Genomic DNA, 24,514 nt, shown 5'->3' with positions numbered 1-24,514 from the left:
ATGTTGAGATAAATTTACATTATACCTATGCCTTTCTGGTGTCCTGTATATTATCATTGCTTACTGCTTGGCATCCTATGTTTTATGAATTAGAATAACTGCCGTAGACTACATAGAATAATTACCAGCTGACATTTTCTTGCTGTATTTTATTAAAACAAAAGACCTAAAGAAACTAGAGCTGATATTCTAATACTATCAAGCAAGAATTGTATTTTATGCCCAATGTTCACAGATATAATTTACTACATGAAGTTCAAGGGAATGAAGAATCAGGCCTAGAAGAAGTAGCTATACCACACTGTAGTCCTAGTACGGTTATTTTAATACAAATGTAATTGTTTTGGTCTCTTAAGAATGCACCAATAAACAAAAAATAGGCTAAAGAAATATGAAGGGGTCTATCTTACAGCTTCTATAACAAGGATATGTGAAATTAAAGCAAAATATTAGGGGTGGTGCTATCCTTTTTAATGTATTAAAAAGGTACAATAAAAAATTAAGGGAAATGTTATGATATGGAGTATTCACGCCAGGTTTGCCTTGAGTTTGCAATAGTCTTGTAATTCCCTAACTTCAGTGTAATTACTTCTGGGGTCTCACTAGTTAAGCAGATAAGTATCAAGCTTTGGATTTAAGCATAGCCTACTTAACATAGGCATCTCTTGGTTCTGTTTTGTTGGGTTTTCTAATCATCTAGTGTATTGTGTTTATTTAGCATATAAAATAACTTTCTATGTAATACAAGAATGTTAACATGACTGTAACTGTAATCCTGAATTGTTTAAAATACAGTGTATGCTAATAGTAGTAGTGCCTTTTGAGTGTATAGATCAGTATTTGTATAGCTGCTACCACATGTGGATGACAACAACCTCATAATTTTGTCATAATTTAACTGCAAAATAAATGACCAATACAAAGTGATCTACTAATTTACAAAAAATATTGAGCTGAAGGCCATAAAATGCTACATTTCAGCAATCATAAAAGCAAGTTAGAAGCAGAATTTCCATTCAAATCCATCTGGTGGACGCCAGTGCCCCATGTTTTGCTCATCCTAAGTGAGCAACCCATTAACATCAGCAGCCAGATCTAAGCATATAAGGACAAGTGAACATGTGTTATACACCCTGCCCTTCATCTGTTGGACTTTATATACTGAAAAACAAACTATATATATACTGTAATCCTAATTTTTTTTACTATACTATACTGTAATCCTAAATGTTTAAAATACAGTGTATGCTAATAGCAGTAGTGCCTTTTGAGTGTACAGATCAGTGTTTGCATAGCTGTTACCATCCGTGTGATAATGCATACGTGTGTGTGTATATACACACACACACACACACATGGATTATCACACGGATGGTAACAACTACACAAACGCTGATCTGTACACTCAAAAGGCACTACTGCTATTAGCATACACTGTACTTTAAACATTTTAGGATTACAGTTACAATATGGTCTACAGTTACTGTATATATAGTTTGTTTTTCAATATATAAAGTCCATGTGTACAGAATTTCCTTTTAAGAAATATTATATTAAATTATGTTATATTATATTAAAAGCAAAATAAAGAGTTTTGTTCATTTGAAAAATGACTTTGAATCCACATTTATGTTCCAGATTTAATAAAACATTCTTTAAATTCATGTTTTTAAAAAGGATGTCTGAAAGCTTTTATCAGTCTCCTTTTCTCACTTGTGAAGAAAGAAAACCCCATGTTGATCTCAAGATTACGGTTATTGTGATTATATGTAGATTGTGTATTATCTGATAAATAAAAATACATGTTAATACTATCCTAAGTCAACACAGTAAAACAGGTTGCCCAATATGTAGCATATGAAATATTCACCTGTTCCAACTGTTGTTCTCTTTACTTAATCAGTATATGAAGTACATTACAATTCAATTTATGAGGTTAGTTCTCTTTTATGTTCATAGTGCATTTGACCAGTGTTGGCATTTTTCTTTTGTTTACCAGTAATAAGGTGCAAAGGTAAAAATTACTTGATTGACAAGATCTGACTGCAGTTCTACCAGATTTCCAGTAGATGCCCCCAGAGACCATTAAACCTATTGAAAAACACTCTCATAGAATGCAAAGCTAATGTTTTCCACTTTGCATGTGTTAATAGGAAACCTAGAATTAGGGTGGCCAGAATATAGAAAGTTATATGTACAGTTTACTAATATCATTTTACTATGCAGTAAAATTCTCACTAAAGTCAGCATAAGATTGTGTATTAAAATAACAGAATTATCAAGCAAACATTCAAAAGTGTCCCCCCCCACCCAGTTAAATTCTGAACAATAAATGTTATATCAAATTGTATTAGGAATTAAATAATGCTCACTAATTTAGAACATGTTTAGTTCAGTTTCATCCTATGCCATCCATAACATAAGGAAGTACCTTTTTGGTAATAATTTTGATAAGGAATTTGAGTTCACTTCAAATGTTGAGTTCACTTCAAAATGGAATCAGATGTTTACTTTCCTGGCCTTCACTTCTTCCACATTAAAAAATGAAGCACTTTTCTCTAATGCTGGAAAAAACAATCCTGGCTTTTTCAACAGGAATCATGCTGATGACTGAAGCAATTTCAATAGTAAGTGTCAAATTATCTCTTAGGGAGCACTGATGTCTTTTATCCCCATAATATGAATATAAAGCCACTGTAATGCATGCATGATAAGTCACTTGTGGCATATAAATATAGTCCTGTAATTTAAAGGAGCAAAAGTATTGGACTACTCCTTTAAGTATTCTCTATCTTAAATGTAACTTTATCTTTACCTACTCCTTTCTGAAGAGGCTCCTTCATGCCTGTAAAGAACTTTCTTGGTCTTAATTGGGATCTGCAACCTAGAAACTCCCTGCTAAAGTTGGGCACCTACATCTGCTTTCTTTCAAAGCACTACCATTGTTCTTTTTATTATACTGTAATTCAAATATGTTATGGTAGACGGGCTTGCTGCTCATACAGTTATACAATTATCTTCCCCTGAGAAGAACTGTGTTAACTACAAGTTGGTCACTCCTGCCTTAAGCTAATAGAGTAGTTTCCTTAGTTAATTGACACAGTCATTTCCTAGAAGTTAGTGACACAAATTGTAGTTATAACACTGATTTCTTTCTGCATGTAAATTTATTATTTTGTAAATGATACAGTACATTTGGAAAAATGTGCTTTGACCAGGAGAAAAATACATTTATCCAAAGACATTAGCACAAGTGGCTGGTGCAAATTTTATGCTTCTCTATACATACTGATATTGTATTCAAATGTATCCTCTGAAACCTAAAAAATGAACTGAATAATGTTTTAATTAGTCACTGATATACTTTGTGTATTATTTGCTAGCTATTTCTTTTAGCTATACTTGTAAATAACTTTCAGTATCCATCTCACATACATGCATGCCATGCATATCATGTACATGTATTGAGCTTTCACTGAATTCAGTTATATTAATTTAGGTTTATCTTATTCCTATTGAAATTAGTGAGATTTTTAAAATTTACTCTTAAGCCCCTGTCTGAGTGAGATAGTAGCTAAAAACAAACTAAATGACTTCTATAAATACAACAAAAAGCATGTTTTCTCTCAGGAGCATGGTATTTTTCAGGAATTTGGAGCTGTAGGTTGTGAATCATTTACCAACTATATGATCCAGTTTGGGAAAATTATAGCACAGTCTGGTAAATTTAAAATTGCTGTGGTGGTTTCAGTGTTTAAAACCATTCCCCAATTCTTTTCCCACAAAAATGTTACCTGTTTGCAAGAGCAGAATGGTTACATTGTCTCCTGTACATGGATGCATGCACCTGCCTGTCTGTATACTTAGCACTAAAAATACTGAATGATATGTTTAAAATAACTCCAGTATTGTTTACAGCCAAATAACTTCTTGTAGTATCTTGAATTGTATCATTTTGTGTTCATTTCTGCCATCAAAACAGAAAAGAATCTGATGCATTTGCATCAGTGAAAAAATAGTTATCTTGATTAAGGGTTTAAAACAGCACAGATCATTACCACTTAAAACTTATATTAAAATTCAGCCATTCCACTGACACCTAGTTAAAAGTGGTTTATATAATTTTTATTCATATAAAACTGGAAAAGAACTGCAGTATACTTTCCCAGGCTAGATTTATTATTCCATGTATTAATCTGTTTAGCATGGCAGTCATCCAGATTTGCTAAATGTAGTACAGTAAATAGTCTCTGTTCTCTGTATTCTGTCATTCTTTTTTTAAGGTCTGATAATTTAGTAGTAAATAAATGTTAGAAAAAAATATGAACCTGTTTGGAAGCCTAAATGACACAATACAAAATAAAATTAAGACATTTAGATATATCCTTCAGTAATTTTTTTCTCATACTCAGCACCCTGTGCTACAAACATTTGGCTCTAGAACCAGTCCTTAGTGATGCAATCAGTCCCATGGGGCTTATGGGTTTTCAGAATGAGAGTTTAGGATTGTTTCATGCCAGCTGAAAGAAATAGTTGGATTACATCCATAAATAAGGCCTCCAAAAATCTATTACCTTTTGAAAATATTTAATTAAGCATTTCTTTTGAATATGTATATCTTACCCATGTTTATCAGTTGAATAACTTTGATATAAATTCATCATTGTATCTCTGTGGACATGTCATTTGGTTTTAAAATCAGGGTGAAATTATCAAACTTCTGTTGCAGTAAACTAGTCCCAGCTGAAGTCAGATATGAATAGAGGCAAAGTAATAAGTAATTATTGTGTGTCTGACACAGTATTTGTTAGACATTTTAAACCAAACTACCTTAACCTCCAGCAAAACTATTTACCATATACATTGTTTTGTCATGCAGAATGTGCTTCATTTTCCCCTGCACAGTGCTTTTAAGTAAACGGTCTGTTGTGTTTCAATGAATGAATGCCAGCATCCTGGCTTTTTCCCTATCTTGATTAACTCAATTGACCTTCCTGTCTAATCTCAGTTGAAGAGCACTAATATAATTATAACACTGTTCCAATAAAGAGGAAGCAGTCCCCCTGTAGCTTCATTTGCTTCTCTGCTATAGAAACTAGTTGAAAAATGTTCTGTAAAAATTAAGTGCTAAAAATAATATATCAGCCCCCCCGCCCTTTTTTTTTGTTCGTTTCTGAAGTGTCTTCTTGAAAACCATTGTAGTATCTCTACTTACTTGGGAGGGTGGAGAACACAATACAGATTTAAAGGATTAAAATCAGGCTTTCTTATTCCCAGTTACAGGAATTCATACAAGAAGAACATCTGCATAGACATGCTGCGACAGGGTTATCACAAGTCCTTCTCGGAGCTCTTCACTCTGATACAGAAGTGGAATGCCTTGAGGGAGGCTGCAGGGCCTGGGTCAGCCATATGGCAGCAGAAGTCCCTGGAGGAGCAGCCTGATAAGCTGGATCAGCTTCACCACTTCCTGACCAGGGCTGAGGCAGCCCAACGAGCAGGTAAGTGGGGGAATTGTGGGTAGCATAGCAGCAGGAGCTGCAGCACTGAGTGCCTGAGGGAAGATTTCAAATTGTTTCATGTATGAATTTGAAACATTACTGCTTCTTAGCACATTTCAGCCTTAGTCAACTAAGCTGTATTTATAGAATAAATGATAGGAATTGCAATGCTACAGATATAGTGAGAGGTTCTGTGAAATAGAATGGGAAGGAAAATCTAAAGCATGTCATGATGTAACTAGAAACCTTGTGATATGTTTCTAGTCTTGAGAACATCTCAATTATAATCTCATTCATAATTTCCTTATTTCATTCCCCCCCTTGAAAAGTTGTGTTCGTACTTTCTAAAATATTGTTCCGCACAATTGCCTTGCTATAATACTGATTTCATAACATGTGGGTTCTGCTAAATATGATTGAATTTATAAGTTAACATTAAAATTGGTTGGTGAACTTGTCAGGTAAAATGTGATACATAGATATAATATGTCACTTGTGAAGACATAACTCTGAATTACTGTATGATATTTTCTCTACTTCCTAAAATGAATTTACTAAAGTATTCTATTTATTATGCCCTTTTACCATAAACAGTAAATCATGAAATAAATTGTTGTTGTTAGGGTAGAAAACCTAAGGCAAGTTCCTAAGGTTTTGAACTGGAACTTTTTTCAGATTTAGATATAATAAACTTTTTATTTTAAGCAAGAAGCAGTAAAAAATGTTTATAAATATCATTGTTCTCCTGTAATTCAAATGCTTTTTTCTTTTTAAGTTGTAAATTATTGGCCACTATATTTATATTGAATTAATTGTAATTCTAGCTGAGAAACCCTGCTCTAGACCAAGAAAAGAAAGAGTTAATGAACTGTCCTGAGATGGAACTAAATCCTGGCGGAATCACCCTCTTGTTTGTGGGAATAAAAAAAATAGCTTTTGTACCTGGCCTGTACCTATGACTGATGGCTTCACCATATTATCTGAAGGTCTACTTCAAGTTTTGCTTCTTATTCACACATACCAAACCGTTACCTTTTAGGTGGTGTTTTTAGCTTGAGTTAATTGACGTTGGGCATGGGGTGAAACTCAAGTGTTGCTGACACCGAAGCTAGTTATGCTACAGATAATTCAATCATTTTGCTAATACAATTACTCTGTGCTGGTACATCTGAAGACAGGACATTATCACAAAGATTTAGAAGAAGGTACTAACTTATTTTTTCTCTTAGCAATGTAAAGAATTTTTTTTTGTCAAATAAGTTAGAGTTTGCTGACATCACAAAATGACTTCAGTCATATGCATGAAGAAAGAATAGGTACATGGCGCATTGGTACTTGGGAGATCATTTCTCTTTTTCATAGTTCAGACCTGAAGAATTATGAAGCTTTTACTTTTGAAAATAGTTTGAGATCTTACAGTAATAAGCTTTCCTATGAGATTTCAGGCCTGTGCCTTAAGCTGTGATAGAAATATTGCAATAACCATGTTGCTTACAGTATTTTGGATGAAATCAGATTGTGCACCAAAAGCAAAAGCTCTGCTGATGTCAATCTCAAGAATGTTAGACTTGACTCTTTCCTAATAGGATATGGTCACAACAGTGTTAGGTACTTCCTAATGAGAGGGAGCTGCCTATGCAGCCACATATAGCTAGCTGATTAGAAAAACCAAGGACAGGGTTGTATATTACCCTTTTCTGAAGCAGCTCCCTCATGCCTATAAAGAGGTGTCTCGGATGAGTTGCAATCTGCAGCCCAGAAACTCCTCCTGAAGGTGGGCATCTACATCTACTTTCTTTCAAAAAGCTGATGACTCTTTAAAGGGCTTTTCTTTTTAAATAGGGCTAGAGGAGGAGTAGGTGTTGGTTCCCTGGGCTTCCCTAATACTTGGGTAGTTAGACCACTTGCCCAGGAAGTAGAAGACTATATTTAATTCTCTCCCTTCTGATGAATCAGATCTGTTTCCCAACTCCCTGTTAAAGTAAAGCCAGTGTGTAGAAAAGAATTCAAGATGTACTGGGCCAGAAACAGATAGTAAAAAGGGGCATGACTGTAGCTAGTGGTTACCTGAGAATGCAGAACCTAGGGCTTTCTTCAGTAGTGTTCCTGTAGTTTACATTAAACAGTCCTTAGAGCAATAACAGGAATGGAAGATTCTTTCTACTTGCATAGCAGCTGTAAACACTAAACTGTTTTATGATAGGAACACCACCCACTGCTTCATTCTTATTCTTTCTCACCTGCATTTTAAAAAGTAGCGGGCACTACAACTGTATTTTGTGAAAAGCCCACTCTTTTAATTGTGTTTGATATACAGTAAGAATACCTACTAGACTGAGTCCTTCAAACAGATTAAGTGAAGATACATCTAGTTAGTAAGTGGGTTTAGGTATGAGCTAGATGCTGAGCTGGGCAGCCTATCAAAACAGAAGTACTTTTGGACATGTAGGGCGTGTCTACACATCATTATACAATGACGTTGATATGACACTGTGCTTTAGTACTTCTTTTTGGAAGTATTAAACCATGGTGCAGTACAGGTGGTTACTGCACCATGCATGTGGTGCATGGTTAGATTTCACTGCCACAGTGGCATACCTGACAATAACGTGTAGACCCACGTGCTTGCTATATCGCCATAACGTGCCACGCAGTGATGCAGCACATTGCTATGTCACCATAGGGTGATGTATAGATGCACCCATGTAGAGGCAAACCTGTGGGCATCTAGGGAACTGTAAGTCAAACACTGAGGGGCCTCTAGCATTTAGCAGCTTCAGGAGTAAGGAAGCAGCTAAGTGTGAATTTTCAGAGTTACAATTTTGGATTAATTAATTCATTTATTTAGTGTTTATGTGCAGGAGAAATATGAACTGGGAGCTTTATACTCAGACAGTGGGAGACTAAGATCATCTAGGAATAGAGAGGGCATCCAGCCAGTGGGAAATAGGGCTGATAGGACATGTCTTTGGGTCAGATGTAACTGGACACAATTTTATTTCAGCCTGGCAACTAAATTTAGTCCTTGAGTTATCAGGTGTAAGGTAAATTCTTCAGATACTACCAATATTTATTCATTATAGTTTGAGAGAGAGAGGCATTTTATGACAAGCTGTAGGTGTATTCTGAAGGTGTGAACAGATGGATAAATTATATCATGTTAAAAGGGAAGGAGAGGGCAGGTAGAATTTACCATATATCAACAGATACATGTATCAACAGATCTATGAAAACTGTTTGGTGTGACCACCCAGTAAGTGAAAGCTGTATGAGAACAAGTTAGCTTTGAATGGAACAGAGCTATGTTACTGCTGTTTTAGCTCCTATTTACCATAGAATACATGGACCAACACAAAAAGGACCCTGCAGAACAGCTGATATGCTGATATGCAGTAAGTCCCCTTCCTTAACTCAGGATAATTTGCTCATTTGTCCATACCCGGAGCGTAAGTATGGGATTACTGAGAATCTTATTCAGAGGAATGTCTCATTTTTGGGTGTGCAATAGGTGCCATACCACTCAGCCATTTCCCAAAATATTTTGCCTGGCGCAGAAGCATTAAATATTACCTTTGAATCTATATGGATCTGATTGCACACATTCCTTACATGTGCAAGATCTTTTGCCTAGCGGTGTCTGCTGAGCAGTAGGGGTATGCGAAGCAGGCCCTATTTGATTTGGATTTGGCCCAAATCAGAAATAGTGATTCAATTCATTGTTCAGATCACTGTCCCTGATTCAATTTGGCCAAATCTGAAGATTCGAAGCTGATTCAGAGAATCAGTGATTCAGACATAGACACAGCTTTAAATGTTTTTTCTACATACCTTGAGGTAGCAGGCACAGCTTGTGAACACTGCGATGCTGGGGTGCATGGAGCATCCCACAGAAGTGCAGGGGGGAGACCTCTACATGCTTGGCAGCAAACCTGGAAGTGGACTGGAGGTACTTCTGGGTCTGCCAGGAAGCATGCTGGACATCTCCTCTGTGCCCCCTCGGTTTGGCAATTGGCTGCAGGGGTGCCCCAGGTGCCTCCCAGGCCCAGAAGGCACCAGTCACCAAGCCAAGGAGTGCACAAGGGTGCCCTCTGCATGCTCCCCGGCAGACCTGGAAGGGGACCTGAAGTGCTTCTGGTCCACTTCTGGGTCTGCTGCCAATCACACTGGGGTCTCCCATGCTTCTGTGGGACACTCCATGCACCCCAGCATCACAGCATTTATGAGCCCCTGCTACCTAGAGGCATGTAGAAAATATTTAAAGCCGCCTCAAAATCCAACTAGATCTAGATGGGTTACAGAGGTGGGTGGATGAGAATAGAATGGAATTAAATGCAGACAAGTGCAAGGTGCTGCATCTAGGGAGACGGAACCTACAACATACCTATACAGTGGCTGAAAGGGATCTTGGAGTCATTGCTGACTCCAGGATGGACATGAGCCGCCAATGCGAGGAAGCGGTACAGTAAGGCTAACTGCACCTTGTCATGCATCTACAGGTGCATCACAAGCAGGTCCAGGGAGGTGATCCTCCCCCTGTATGTGGCACTCGTCAGGCCACGGTTGGAGTACTGTGTCCAGTTCTGGGCGCCGCACTTCAAGAGGGATGTGGCTAGTCTTGAGAGGGTCCAGAGGAGGGCCACTTGCATGGTCAGGAGGCAGCAAGCCAGGCCCTATGAAGACAGACTAAAGGGTCTGAATCTATTCAGCCTCCACAAGAGAAGACTGATAGGGGATCTGGTGGCCATCTATAAACTCACCAGGGGGGGACCAGCAGAAAATAAGTGAGGCTCTGTTCCCACAGGCACCACCTGGGGTAATAAGGAATAACAGCCACAAATTGATTGAGAGTAGGTTCAGGCTTGATATCAGGAGGAATTACTTCATGGTTAGGGCTGCCACACTGTGGAATGGGCTCCCAAGGGAGGTGGTGCTCTCCCCTACCTTGGGGGTCTTCAAGAGGAGGTTGGATAGATACCTCGCTTGAGTATTATAGTTTCATAGTTTCTAGGGTCAGAAGGGACCTGAGCAGATCATCTAGTCCGGCCCCCTGCCATGGCAGGAAAGAGTACCGGGGTCAAACGACCCCAGCAAGGTGTTCATCTAACCTCCTCTTAAAAACCCTCAGGGTAGGAGCCTGCACCACTTCTCTTGGAAGTTGGTTCCAGACCCTAGCCACCCTGACCATGAAGTAGCACCTCCTGATATCTAACCTAAACCTACCCTCTGCCAGCTTGTGACCATTTTTCCTGGTCACTCCTGGCGGTGCTCAGGGGAACAGTGACTCCCCCAATGCCTGCTGATCCCCCCTGACTAGTTTATAACAGGCCATGAGATCCCCCCTCAGCGTTCTCTTTTGGAGGCTGAACAGGTTCAGGTCCCGTAGCCTCTCCGCATAGGGACTGCCCTGCTGTCCCCTGATTATGATCCCAGCACTCCTGCCCATGGCAGGGGGGTTGGACTTGATGATCTGTTCAGGTCCCTTCTGACCCTAGAAACTATGAAACTGTGTCAGAATCTCTGAATCTTTCTGAATCTCTCCATATTGATTCGGAGGGTTCCAGTTCAATTTGGAGAAATTAAAGGGTCCTCTGATTCGATTCGGAGATTCAGCCACCGAATCAGGCTGAATCTCCACTGAATCGAATCGGGGACTGAAGCTTTGCACAGCCTTACTGAGCAGCACTTGTGTCTTCTTTATCCTTGTGCTACGCTACTCAAGGGCAGATTGACTTGATCTCTCTCTTTTGCTGTTTGGGTCAATGAGAGGGAAGTGAATAGTGTCTTCTTCCTTACTCCATTGACTGAATTTGTAGATATTATGTTAGTGAGTTTAGTTTTGTGACAAAATTCTCCCCTCTTGGCCATCCCATCTTCACTTAAAATTGCTTGCCTTTTGACTACTACTGTATGCCAGAGTGCCTTTTTTACCGAATGTTTGAGTGCAAAATCTCTTGCTTCAAGCTGTGTTTTTGTGTGATGGAATTATTTCTTAACTGGTGGATATTGTCTCTCTGGGCAACTGCTCTGAACTTTTGCTTGGTACACCTATCATTTTCTACTTCAGAGATGCTCTACTAAAGTTTTATCTACTGGAGCAGTCTATGAAGGGAGCATCAGATCTAGAAAGATGTTCCTCCAATCCCCAAAAGTGACTTGATAGAATTTTACTTCTTTCATCTAGGAGAGATTTGCAACCCTTTCTATGAACTTCTAAACTGGGTTGGATGTTACTTGGCAACTTGACACACTGTTCATTTCTTTGGTTCTTTCTAATCCAGGGAAGGTCTGGCACCCTTCTAATAGAGCTCAATCTAGCCTGTCCCTTTACAAAGAGTCATGGACTTTTTGACTTACAAATCATGAATTCAGAAGACTGATAACACTCGGCAGGCTAGGGGAATTGATTCTTTCCCTCCTTCATGAGGTTCTACCTGGAAGTCCATTCCAGCACTGAAGCCTTATATTTACAAAGGATCATTTTGACACCACTCCCTTAGTCCTAGGCCTATCCATATAAGCTCCTTAACAAAGCCAACAGTCCTGTTACTGTCTTTATAAACTGAGTGTCCATTATATTGATGCCTTGGGCACAGACCTCTTAGGCACCAAAAAAAATCCTTTTAGTATTGATAGTCTCCTATCCTGCCATGGAGAGTCAATTCTAGAAAACCACTCCCAATGACAAAAAACTCCAGAAGATTTCTTCCAGCAGGCATAAAAACTTTGGCATCTCTCCAGTTATTAATTGTTAGTTGATATCCAGCCTTAATCATTAAATATGACTACCTCAGTAGCTTAACTAGGGAAGGGCAAAGGGGGCATCACATGTTTACTTAGAGGGGGCTCTATTGCTCTCTCCACCCAGGAGTCTTTGCCATGGCAGGGAGCTGGGCAGGCTCAACACCAAGGCCAGTAATGTATTCATGAGGGAGGAGGGTGACCAAGGTGAGTGGAATGTGCCCTCTTTTCCACCCCGCTAGACCTTGGAGAGGGAGGTACAGCCTTGTACCCAAAAACTTATCAGGAAGGTGGGAGGGGAAGTGAACAGGGCAGCAGGAGTGACCTGGGGAGTCCACACCAGCTGGGCTGCTGCACCAGTATGCATCCCTCAGCTACAGCAGCCACGTTCATGCTGCTACTACCAGGAGCCTGTAGTAGCTACCACCCAGGCACAGAGAGCAGAGTAAGGTAAGATTCACCTCCCTTTCCCACTACTGCTACTCTTACTATCCAGTGGTCAGCATAATGCTTGTCCCTGACTTCTCTGCCCTAGGTGCTGAAATATCTTGTTATGCCTCTAACCTATCTGACCTGGTAGAGAATACTATCATTCACTGATGGGTTCTGAGAGGCAGCACTATTGTCTTCTGGATTGCTTCAGCAGACAACACTTGGCTAATTGTGAGAGTTTGCTGAAGGATTCCATTCTCAATGCTGTATTCCATAGATGACACTTATTTGTGACAGATCTGTTTGCCATCAAACAGAACAACAAATGTCCTTTCTTATTCTCAGAAAGCCATATTAATTAAGATATATGAATTAAGATGCTTTTCTTATTCCTCTGACTAAAGACTTTCCCTGTTCTTTTCCTTCCCATCTCCAATACCTAAAATTAGAGAGGGAATCAGACACAAATAAGAGTTCAGTGATAGTTAAAGCCCATCCTTGGGTGAAACAGTATTAGTTCCAGGCCTACTTTATTTATACATGTTACTGCTCATTTGAGGACAGCTGGCAGGAATTGTTCTACAGAAATCCTAAGAGACCTTGATACAGAGCAGAAAACCTTTCTTCAGTATTATATACACATCCCACTTAAAGAGATTTTTCATTGGTACATCTCAATGAGGTGTCAATGAAAGTTGGGCAGGAACCATATTTTTAAAAAATCACAGGAAAATCCATTATTTAATTTTGTTTTCATTCTGAAATGCGGTGATAACAAAATATCTGTTTCACAAAAAAATCTTAAAAATTCAGGAAAAAACATTTCAGATAATATTTATTTCTATTTGATGTATATATTAAATGATGGAAATATTAACATGCAATGTGATTTCAATAAAAGAAGAAAATGCTTTTCTTTGCTAAGTTTTTTATTTTCAATTTTTCTATTGAAATAAAATCTTGTTGAAATAGATTAATTTCTATAAAGTTTCATTTTTTATTATGATGGGCATTTCCTGACAGAATAATATTCCTATAAAGAATATCCTACTACTTCTGGTTTCAACCCATTGTAGTCATACATTTCAAAAGTTCTGGGTTACATCTCTTAGCTCAAACTATCTGGCCTCACCATACACCTTAGCAAGGCCCATTTAGCTGCCGTTTTTGCTTACTATCTTCTTGTTGCAAACTTGTACACTTTTCTCTTATGCCATTTCAAAACTTGTAAAAGTAATTATTCATATCTATCCCCCCAGGGAGAAGCTTCCCTTCCCTGAAGATGTCAGTATAGTTATGCTAGACTTCATGGACACACTCTCCCCTCCTCTACTCACTCAATTTGAACTCTTATCCAAGTGTTCTCTTCACCACATCTAACCAGAAATGTTTACTGTGTTGTTTGAGCTAGTCCATAGTTGTATTTATGACTCCTCCAAGCTTCTGTCCATTCATTTCATATCTCATTACTTACTCTCCCATACTACTGGCCCTCATTTAATAAGGAGTCTGGTTAAAAAAAACTATATCATGTTAGTTTGCTATTCTAATATCAACAGAAATAAAAACTATTTATTTCCTGATTCTAGGAACACATTTTAAAAAATCAGAAAAGTCAATGTTTTAATGAGTGAATTGTGAGGAAAATTATTTTCTTGTCCAATATGTATTTGCTTCTTCAGTGCTAAAAGTTCACTTGAGTAAATCAGATCTTTGCCATTGTCAGAATGATCTCAATGAATTTCTAGATCTAAAATATCCTGGATTTTAAAATCTAGATGGAAATAAAGCTTTTAAAGGTCCATTGTTGTTAATTTTGTTTTTTGTGACATCAGCCCATTTGGCCAGTTTCTGTCCAAAGCAATTATACAGAAATGGTTGTCTTTGTGCGATTCTCATTGTTATTCACTGGCAGGATAGTCATTGGAGGGTCACATTAAGGTTCATTCAATCAAAGCTGTGCCAGTAACAATAGTCAGCCTCAGGTCAGTTTCATCTCTTGAGATTTGTAGGGCAGCTACCTGAAGTTATTTGCATAATTTTATGTAGCATTACTGCCTTGATATTTTGTAACAAAAAGATTTTAAAGATAGACTATATATATCTAATACTATTTCCTCAATGGGAAATCTTCTTTTTCTTTTCCCTTCTCTTTTTGTCTTTTTTGTAGTACCTATTCTGTGTGTGCATAGTACGTATCACGAAGTATTCTTTAGGTTTACTTTGACTTAAGGATCAGGCAGAAGTGACAATTTCACCCAATCTGGCCCCTGAAAGTGCTGTACAGCTGTGCCCAAACAAGTGTACAGCTGCAGAATGCTTTAAAAGATCCCGATTCTGTGAAAATCTGAACCCTTATTGCATACAGGTTATAACCCTTATGACTTGTGTCTGTACCACCTTTCAGCTGGGCACTGCCTTAAGAATGGGAGTGGGGAAAGGGAGTCTGGGTTTTTTCAGCTGGCACTGGAGGGTGGGGTGGGTGTACTGGATCCCTCTTGCGGTGAAGGGGTCTCCAGTCCAGTCATCCGACCCTCCAGCACCAGCTGGGGAACCCCCAGAACAAGCTCCCTCTGCTACTTTTCCCCCCCTTGCATTCTGAAAACAGTGCCAGGGCTGGGAGGGGAGAGGGGTGTTGCTAGGAGAAATGGGCTGCAGGCTCGAAGGCAGCAGCTGCATTCCTCAACCCCCAGGACCCAGCAGTGAACTTTTGTTGGGTCTGGGGAATCCTTGTAACTCAGTGCTTCCAGCAAAGTGCTATGAATTACAACAGGGAGCTGTTCTTCTCTCTCTACCTTCAGTTTAATGTATATTGTTTACTAAAAAAAATATTAATGATTAGTTATATCAAGTATATATAATTGCTTCTTCATGATGCCCTTGCAACCCACTTTTGAAAAGGTCTCCAATGGTAGTGTTCATTGCAAGTGCCTTCTATTAGATTCTGTATAAGTGGACTTACATGCCTAAGTGTGATCCAGTCCCAATTGCTTGAGTCCCTGAAGAACTGTTAATACAAAAGGACTTCCTCTTTCTTGTTGTCTTTTTTGTGAATCAATCTCAAGAATAAGATGATGGAATACTTGAGGGAACTCTATGCTTATGATTGTTTGCTCAGAGCATAGGGTTTACACTGATAGGCTGTATAGGCCTATAAGCTCAACTTTAAGATCTAACATCAAATAAGATGTCTGTTCTTTTGGAGCAGAGATGACCCTAGCAGGGTCCAGGGCAAATCAGCCCGTGTGGAGTCCAAACACGAAGAAGCTGGTGATGGGGGGGTGCAGGCAGTAGCTAGCAGCTGCCAGCGGTCAGCAGTGCAGAGTCACCAGCACTGGATGGGCCCTGCAGGAGGGGTCATGGCCTTTTCACCCAGCTCTGCAGGGCCCCTCAAAGTGCAGGGACCAGGGCAGTTGCTGTGATTCATGCCCCCCTCCCGACCCCACCCTGGGATGACCCTGTTCTGGAGAGACATGAAATGATGACTTCCATCTTCAAATTCAGGCATATTGAGGCTTCCTAGCAGAAAGGAATCTTTTTTCAGATACATTAAAGTCTAGGGGTCTAGGGGTCTTCTATAAATGTAAAATGTCACTAAAATCAAGAACACCAGTTCAAATAAATGACCCTCTAGTAAAAAGTAGTGTCAAGTCAAAAATTCAGTTTTTATAAAACATATTTCTGCAAATCTTTCATGGATATCAGGAATTTCTCAGATATCTAAAACTAAACAGATACCTGCTCACATAGTCAGAAAGTTCTTCCTAATATCTAACTTAAGTTTCCTTTGTTACAATTCTTCTAGTGCTCTGGAATCTGTACTGACTTACAGCAGTTTTCTGTGTTGGTTTTGACCTGCAAGGCCCTAAACAGTCTGGGCCCTACATAATTAAGGGACTGATTCCCTTTTGTTTCATCATAATTCCCAAATTTAGCTGTGAGCAAACTTCTGCACACCAAGTTTGTATGGCAAAACACACAGGAAATTGTTCTCAAAAGCTGTTCCTCGACTATGGACTCCCCTGCCATTGTGGTATATCAGTCCTTTTTCAGCATTGTGTAGGATCTTTTTATTTAAGCAGGCCTTCGGCACATGGGGTTAATTTGGGGGTTATTATCTGGGCAGTTTGTTCCATTATGTGACAGGGTGGCAGAAACACCCTGTCACGAGAATGCAGGGGGAAACAAAGAAAAGAAACTTATCAGGGGAGAACCTGGACAAATGTGAACCGCAGTGAGCCTGGGTGGGAAGGACACCAGACCCCTGCTCATCAGGGGAAACAGCTGAGGCCATGGCTGATCAAAAGCTGCTGCAGCAAACCCAGTTGCTCCAGTTCAAGCTCAGAGCAGGGAAAGAGACCTGGCCAGGGAGAAGAAAGGAGCTGTGCTGAAGACCTGGAGAAGAAACAGCTGGGAAGCTGGGAAGTCAGCGAATCGCACACTGCCACGGCAAGCACAGCTGGTCTGAGAGGGAAATGTAAAGGGATGCCGAAAGTGCAGTTGGCATCAGCCCTGGGAAGAAAAGAAGAGAGAATATGTGGTAGAGAGAGAGCCAGCGTGAGGAGGAACCAACCCCAGGGCTTGGAGGAGAGTCCTAGCATCCGACTTACGTGGTGAGATCCAGCAACAAGACGGAGGAGAATTCCCTGTTGGTATGTTAGGCCTCAGGGGGTGCAGATAACCTCTTTGGGAACCTAGGGAGACAGGAATGAGATTACACCCTGGAGAGGTTAAGGGTAGGATTTGAACTAGGAATGGCTGTCTTGGTACCCATACGGGGAGAACGGGGCAAGCAGCTGAAATAGGGGGATACCCTCAAAAGAAAGTCCATAAGACTGGGACTAGAATCCTCAGTCTGATAGATGAAGAACAACATGTCTGGAACATCAGGTGTGGTTAGGGCGGGGGATGGGGATGGTGGAGTCCTGTAGAAGAAAAGCTGACCTCATGAGCCTATAACAGATCTTTTGTCTCTCAAGAATAGTGTCAACATTGACAAGTGCAGAGTACTGCACCTGGGGAGGAAGAACCAGCAGCAGACCTACACACTAAGGAACTCCCTTCTCGTCTGTGCAGAGGCAGAAAAGGATCTTGGAGTCATTATTGAGGCCAATATGAACATGGGCTGACAGTGTGGAGATGCAGTCAGGAAGGCCAACCATAACTTGTCGTGCATATTTTTAGACTGAGCAGGATTCAATTTTTATGAGTAAACACTGATAAACATCTATTTCACCTCAAACTCACAAGCCAATGAAAAAATATTTCCATCTTTAATAATTAAAATTTATAGAAAAGGTACTTAAGAAAAATGGAGTATATGACAGCAGGAGGAGTAGTCCTACAGAACCATGTGACTGTAGTTTGGACTGCAGCTCCCAGAAACCCCAGGGGTTTGGAAGTTTGGAAGGAAGAGGAAGTTTCAAAGCAGAAAAGGGAACTACAGGCAAGCAGAGCTTGAACTGGTGGCATCTTTGCTGCTCAGCTGGTGGTGGTCCAGTAGTATTTACATTTGTCATTAATGAATTGTCTGTCCCCCACACCCTTAATTTTGCATAATCCTGAACATTTAAATCAATAATAATCAAAATAAACAGGAATATTATCCATCCAAATTATTAAAAAATAAAAATCAAATTCTGCCAAGTCTATTTATTTTGTATTTGTGAATTTGGTTGTTCTGTACTTTGCATTTGTCCTTATTGAATTTCTTCTGATGTATGTCAGACTATTTCTTTAATTTATTAAGGTCATTTTGAATCCTTTTGATTTTGAATTCTGTCCTCCAAAATGTCTCAAGTTCATCCAACTTGGTGTCGTCGCAAACCTATTAAATGGGCTGCCTACATTTATAGCTGTCTTCCACAAAAGGTAAAAAAGAGAGCATATCTGAGGGCTCTTCCAGTACTAGAATTCTTTCTGCTGTCCCTGAAGAGCAAGAAGCATAACCAGGAGGCCAAGGGACCATAAAGTTGTTTATTTAAGCTAGAGTTATCTAACTGGCAGTCCCAGAAGGTTTAACCCAAAGCCCCTGGGCTTCCAGTCTTCAGTTGCTGCTTCCTTCCCCTTCAGACTCTTGCTGCTGGTGTCAGAGCAGGATTGCCAAATGTACATAAATGTACAGGTAGCCCATAAAAAATAGAGCAAAAAACACCTTTCCATAATGTCTATAAAAAAAATTAGAGCCACGTGTAAAAATGTTAAACAACAATGTGCTTGATAGATGGAGCACAAAAGTACTACCAGGCATCTGAATGGGAGTGTGGCATGCTGCAGGGAGCTCTGTTTCAGGGCTTTGTGGCCTGCATAGCTCCCCCCAGGTCAGCTGTGTGCTGCAGCTGCATCTTTTTGTTTATCCCATGTTTCTGACAGATGCTTGCTGGGGTGGTTTTGCTGGGACAGAACTACAGGCACAAGAAGGGGAGAGGCAGTGGGTGGAAGTCCATGCCACTGTACTAAGATGCGGGGAGGAGAACCAGCAGGGGTAGGGCTGAGGAGTCGGCTGGCTGGAGGCAGCACCATGCAGGATGTGTTTGAGGGGATCAGGGTGTGGGGATGAGTAGGGAACCCCTTGTGGGAGGCAGTACGGTGTAAAACCATTGCTGCACCAGGCAGTCACCAACTTTGTTATTATGGTTGGTGTTAAATACTTAAATTTGAATCCTATCCCTTGCAAATATGATCCAGGTCCTGGCAAAGGGGTTACATTTAAATTATGTAAATCATATATCAATAAAAAAAGTTTCATTGTTGGTAAAAAGTTTGCAGATTGTCAGTTAAAAAAAAACATTCTTGGGTTGGTAACCCTGTACCAGGGTCTTCAGGCTCTCCCTCCCTCTTCCCGGTTCCACTGCTTGTGTCTGCCCCTAGGAATGAGCAGAAGTGATATAGCCCACAGGGCTAAGGAAGCTTTGGGGAAACCTGTGAACTATGGGTACAAAAAAGATTATTAAGATGCACAGAAATGTGTGGTCTGAATAAAATAGCACTAGGAATTTTTTAAATGACAATTCTGTATATTTTTTAAGAGAAGCTTAGTATGAAATACTAAAAAGAACAGAAACTAGGGATATGAGGAATCTAAATAAGATATAAATTAACATAAGCTACTTGATTGAAGAGCTACGTCATTTTTGCAAAAGTCAGATATATATGAAAACTAAGTGTCTTTTTTCATTGCTCCTTGTCACCTACTACTTCTGTTATTAAATGCACAAAACAGAGCAAGTACTGCTTGCAGAGAGTCCAGTTGCAGGGAACAGCAGTTGCAAGCAGCCCTGTTAAATGGGCTTCAGAGCTTGGCCTACAGACTATTAGCAGCAGAATGCCAGGCTGCTGTGAGGGGAGTTGGCAGCACCTGTTAACTATAAGCCAGGTCAGATATCAGGCAGCAGAGGGCCTGGCCTGCATATAGACTTGCCCTGGCTATGAAGAACAGGATTCTTCTGCTACATAGAAGGAATTTGAGTCTACCAGGAGAAGAGGCTTTTATGCCCACTGAGAGTGAACACTCAAAGGAGTGAAGATTTGGTTGAGGACTGTTTGTATTTACTCAGTGGGGCTGAGATTTTTAAAAACACACCACTTCATCTACACATCCCCTTTAACTCCCTGACTAGGGACAGATATTCAAAAAGCCTGAGCCTGAATTGATTCAATCTTTTTAGATTAGTCTAACCTGGCTAGGCTGAATCAGTTTGTAACTGTACAGACATCTCCTCTGGACTGAAGAAATGCAGGCACGTGCCTGCAGCGGCTCAGGCTAGAAGCCAGGGGGCACTAGAGCAGCCCTCCCTTCCCATCTGTAGTGCTGAACTGAGGGGGGTGTGGCCAGGCCAGGGAAGTATGCTCTGATTAGGGAGTGGTTCCCCCCGACCCTTGCTGCTCCTAACCAGTGATGGAGCCAGCAGAGTGTTACACAGCATTTACATACACAGCAGAGTTATTCAGGGAGAAACACAGTGTTTATTAATCCATCAAGAAAACAAAAGTCTTTCTTATAAGTTTAGGCTCTTCTTTTAGCTCCAAAAAGCCCTAAGCAGTGCTTTCATATCTGTCTTTGTCCTGTCTGCCTTACACAGGCGCCTCTCACCATTAGCTAGCATACCTCATGCTGGCTATGGTTCATGGTGTGAGAGGGGAGGGGGGGATCCCTGCTTGAAAGCGGGGGGCAGGCAGACCCTGCTGTGCCTGCAGTCTCTGCCAGAGCTCCAGCCAGGGAGTACAGGGGCAGGGCCAGCTCTGCTGTGGAACAGAGAGCCCTACCCACAGCTGCAAAGCATCTGGGATGCTGGGGGATTCTGGTTTAAATTAAACCAGAAAGAGGGCTGGGACAGACATTGCATAAACCAGTTTGACCCAAATCAGTTAAATCTGATGCTACATTCAACCAGATTCATCTGAAACCAGTTTCAGCCATTTTCAAATGGGTTTATGTGCACTGAACATCTGTTCTGTTACAGGTTTCAACCAGTTTCTGATCACTTAAACCAGTTTATGTGTAATGTCTGTCCTTAGCCTCTTACCTAAGAGGTTGCTTAAGAGTCATATAAGAGACTCCCTTGTTTAGTGGTTGAGTGTACTGTTTCAAGCACTGAGTTCCACATAGTAGTGCTTTTGCTGATGCATAATTTTATACTTTATATTTTTACTTTATATACTTTTAAAGGTCAGTTTCTTCAGTATTGATTTTTGCAGATTTTCATGAACTGTATTTTACTCCAGTATATAGAAAATAATGTTAACTTATTTATATTCTTGCCACAATCCATTTTTCAATTATGTTTTTATTTGGGAGTTTATCCTTTCCCCTGGCTTCTATTTCTTCAAGAGAGCTTAACTGTGTTTATGTGGATGAATGGTGACTGTTATGTTTGTTACAAGACCCTACACCAACATGTAAGAGATCTGATGTTACTCAAAAGGCTATCCATTTTGCATGTGGATAGTATCCCACTATTTTAACTGAGTTGTTTTCTTTTTCATTTTAAGAATACTATGAAGATGTGTACATTAACCAGCTTAATTTGGCCTATTGCTTCAACAACCCTGAAGACAAATGGTTAAGGAATTACTTCTATGAACAATGTTTTAACACTGCTCAACTGATCAAAATTGACGGGGGGAAAAAAGAGGCTGAGGCACATGCAAATATGGGCCTTATCAATGAGGAACAAGGTAAGTAACTGACAGTTTATATCATTATATCAAAATGTTAGGGTATTCATTTTTTCAGACAGCCATGTTTAGTTGTCTTGTATTTGATTCCTGTGCATAGTACTTGTACTGTAGTAAATGATCTGAAGCTAAAGTATCAAAGTTTTTGCAGTTGTCATAATTGAAATGTTTAGATACACAAACCTAGATGTAGTAAAGTATTTAATTAGACATTGAGGGGTTTTTTTTCCAGCAATGACACTTGTTTTCAGCTTTAGCAAATACATTTAAATTAGACATGAACAAAGGAAGCATTCCCTTATATACAAATATAGTTGCGTTTTCCAGATATTACTGCGTTTTTTTACTTACAGATTATTTAAGAGTTTACATGCTAATGTCTTAAACTGTAAACCTAGGAGATCAAAAAAAATCCCAACAGAAAAAACCCTTTTAAAAATTGCATTTTCATGACAAAAAGGAATGAGCGAGTATATCAGTGACTGTGTCTGAAGGTTTCTATCAACAATCCTGCTTGATACAAGAAAAAACAATGGGTGAAATATTTGTTGTGAATTTATTAAAATTTAGACTCTTTCTAATGGCTAGAGGTACCCAAACATTTTGATTTCTTCAAATATATTATTTGTTTACTAATGAATATTTTTCTTAATTTTTACTTTATGAAATGCTAACAAATGTTCAGATTTGGAGCAGCACTGTTTTGACATAATTGATCATGTAAAAAAAAAAATTATAGTTCTTGTTTTCAGCTTGCATGAACCAGTAAGGACTTTTAGCATGAATTCTCATGTGTGTAATTTCCAAGAATTCTTGGCTATGTAGCTGTCTTGAAATTTGCTTCCCATTAATATTTTTGCCCTCAAAATGTGATCACTCAAATGTTAGCAGAAATAAATATGCAAAAGGCATAGCATGGGCAGAAGGTGATAGGGTTAAACATTCTGAGAAATATTCAAAGAAAGCATTTGAAATATCTCTGTAAATGTTTGAGGAATATTAGCATCATGTAATTAAGGGTTATCAAATGCAGGTGAACAAGAATGCAGTCATGATAAGATTTAACATGGCAGTGATTTTGCCATCACACCTGATTTGAATCGTACATTTGCAGCATTCCTTTTAAAAAAGTGTTTTTTCCTATGGAATTTCCAAGGTTTTTAAAGTGGTTTTGTACAGAATGGAAACTCTGTACAGCAAGTCTTACTGTCTAATCCTGCCCTTTGCCTTCAAGACTGACAACACCAGCATAAGCAATATGTATCTCTGAAAGCATTGTACAGTACAGTGAGAAGGCTTAAAAATTGCAGGAAGAGTTTTTAAACATTGCAAGGTTAAGGAAAAAGTGGGGACGTTGGAAGAGAGTCAATTAAGAGGGCTTTGGGGGACCTTGATAGTGAGGTATTTGGTCCCTCAGACTGCCACATGCTGTATATTTTGTACATTAGAATTCCATTATTCTTAATAGTGCCAGCAATAGAGCTGGTGGGAAATTCTCTGATGGAATGGCATGTTTTGAAACATGTCTGATTTCATGCCAGCTGGCTTACCAAGCTCCTCAGCAGCCTACCTGGCAGGCTGCTGGGAAACCCAGTCTTCCAGATTCAGGGCTTTTTGGAATCCTGCCTGGGGGGCTTATTGGGAACAGAAACCTTGAAAGTGCCAAATCCCCAACTTCAAGGCACCCAGCTCCAGGGAGCCTCAGAAATTGGGAGCCAAAAGATTCTCAGGGTTTCCAAACTCCTGGCTTCCTGTTATGGAAGGTTTATTCTCACAATTTATCATAAATAAATCATTTTTGTTTTTCCAAATGATTTTTTAATTCTGTTTTGCAAAGAATGTTTTTAATTTGGGGATTTTATTCCACATTGGAACAAACCAAATATTACTATTTCCAAAGCCTCTGAATTGTTATTTTTTGCATAGCCAGATACAGCTGGCCTTAGGGGGGGAATCCATGGTTAGCAGGGTGCTATGTACTTATGCACACACAGTCCAGTGCTCCCCAGGTGTGATCTCGGCAACACCTGCAGCTGTGCAGGTAGCACAGGCTGTGAGCCTACAGTCAAGTTGCTTTTGACCTGGAGTAGGGGGGAAGGGTCTACCCCACTATAGTGCCCCTCCTGTATTGTGCCAGCTCACTCCCACCCTGCCCCACCCACCGGTGACACTAGAGTGAGTGCCACATGGAACTGAGGCTGGGGGGGCGCAGGAACCCGGAGCACCCAGGGCTCTCCCAGCATGAATCATTCCACAGCAATGCTCTCCTGGGCATGTCCCCACATGCTGTCTCCCTCTACCCTCTGGCCCCTGAGAGGAAGGAGACTTGGCTTCCCACGATGCCACCGCCTCCATGCTGCACGCAACACCAATTCTTTCCCACTGCCCGCAAAGCTCTGCAGCCACAGGGGTGCCATTGAAGCCAATGTCCAGCTGGGCAGGGCTGAGGGGGCAGAGGCATGAAAGTCTTAGCCCATGGCTAAGCCAAGGCTGCAACTGAACTCCAACTAGCTTCAGGCATCAAGGACAACAAAAAGTCCTTTTTCAGGTATGTGGGGAGCCAGAGGAAAAGCAAGGGCAAAGTTGCTAAACCAGATGGGGCAACTGACAACTGACTCCCAGGAAAAAGCCAACCTATTAAATAGGTACTTTGCGTCAGTCTTTCA

General features: G+C 40.1%; 1 protein-coding gene across 1 annotated transcript in view; it reads left to right on the top strand.

Moving 5' to 3' along the window:
* TTC29 (tetratricopeptide repeat domain 29) overlaps positions 1-24,514 on the top strand; it is a 197,319-nt gene that overhangs the window by 18,384 nt on the left and 154,421 nt on the right. Inside the window, exons 4-5 of the mRNA XM_090034724.1 lie at positions 5,278-5,501; positions 21,663-21,848. Coding sequence (XP_089890850.1) covers positions 5,278-5,501; positions 21,663-21,848 — 410 coding nt within the window. The remainder of the gene's footprint in view (positions 1-5,277; positions 5,502-21,662; positions 21,849-24,514) is intronic.

The sequence above is a fragment of the Crocodylus siamensis genome, chromosome 2 (genome assembly GCF_052110815.1).
Source record: "Crocodylus siamensis isolate JL-2025a chromosome 2, ASM5211081v1, whole genome shotgun sequence".
NCBI lineage: Eukaryota > Metazoa > Chordata > Crocodylia > Crocodylidae > Crocodylus > Crocodylus siamensis.
This window is presented reverse-complemented; position numbering and strand designations above follow the sequence as displayed.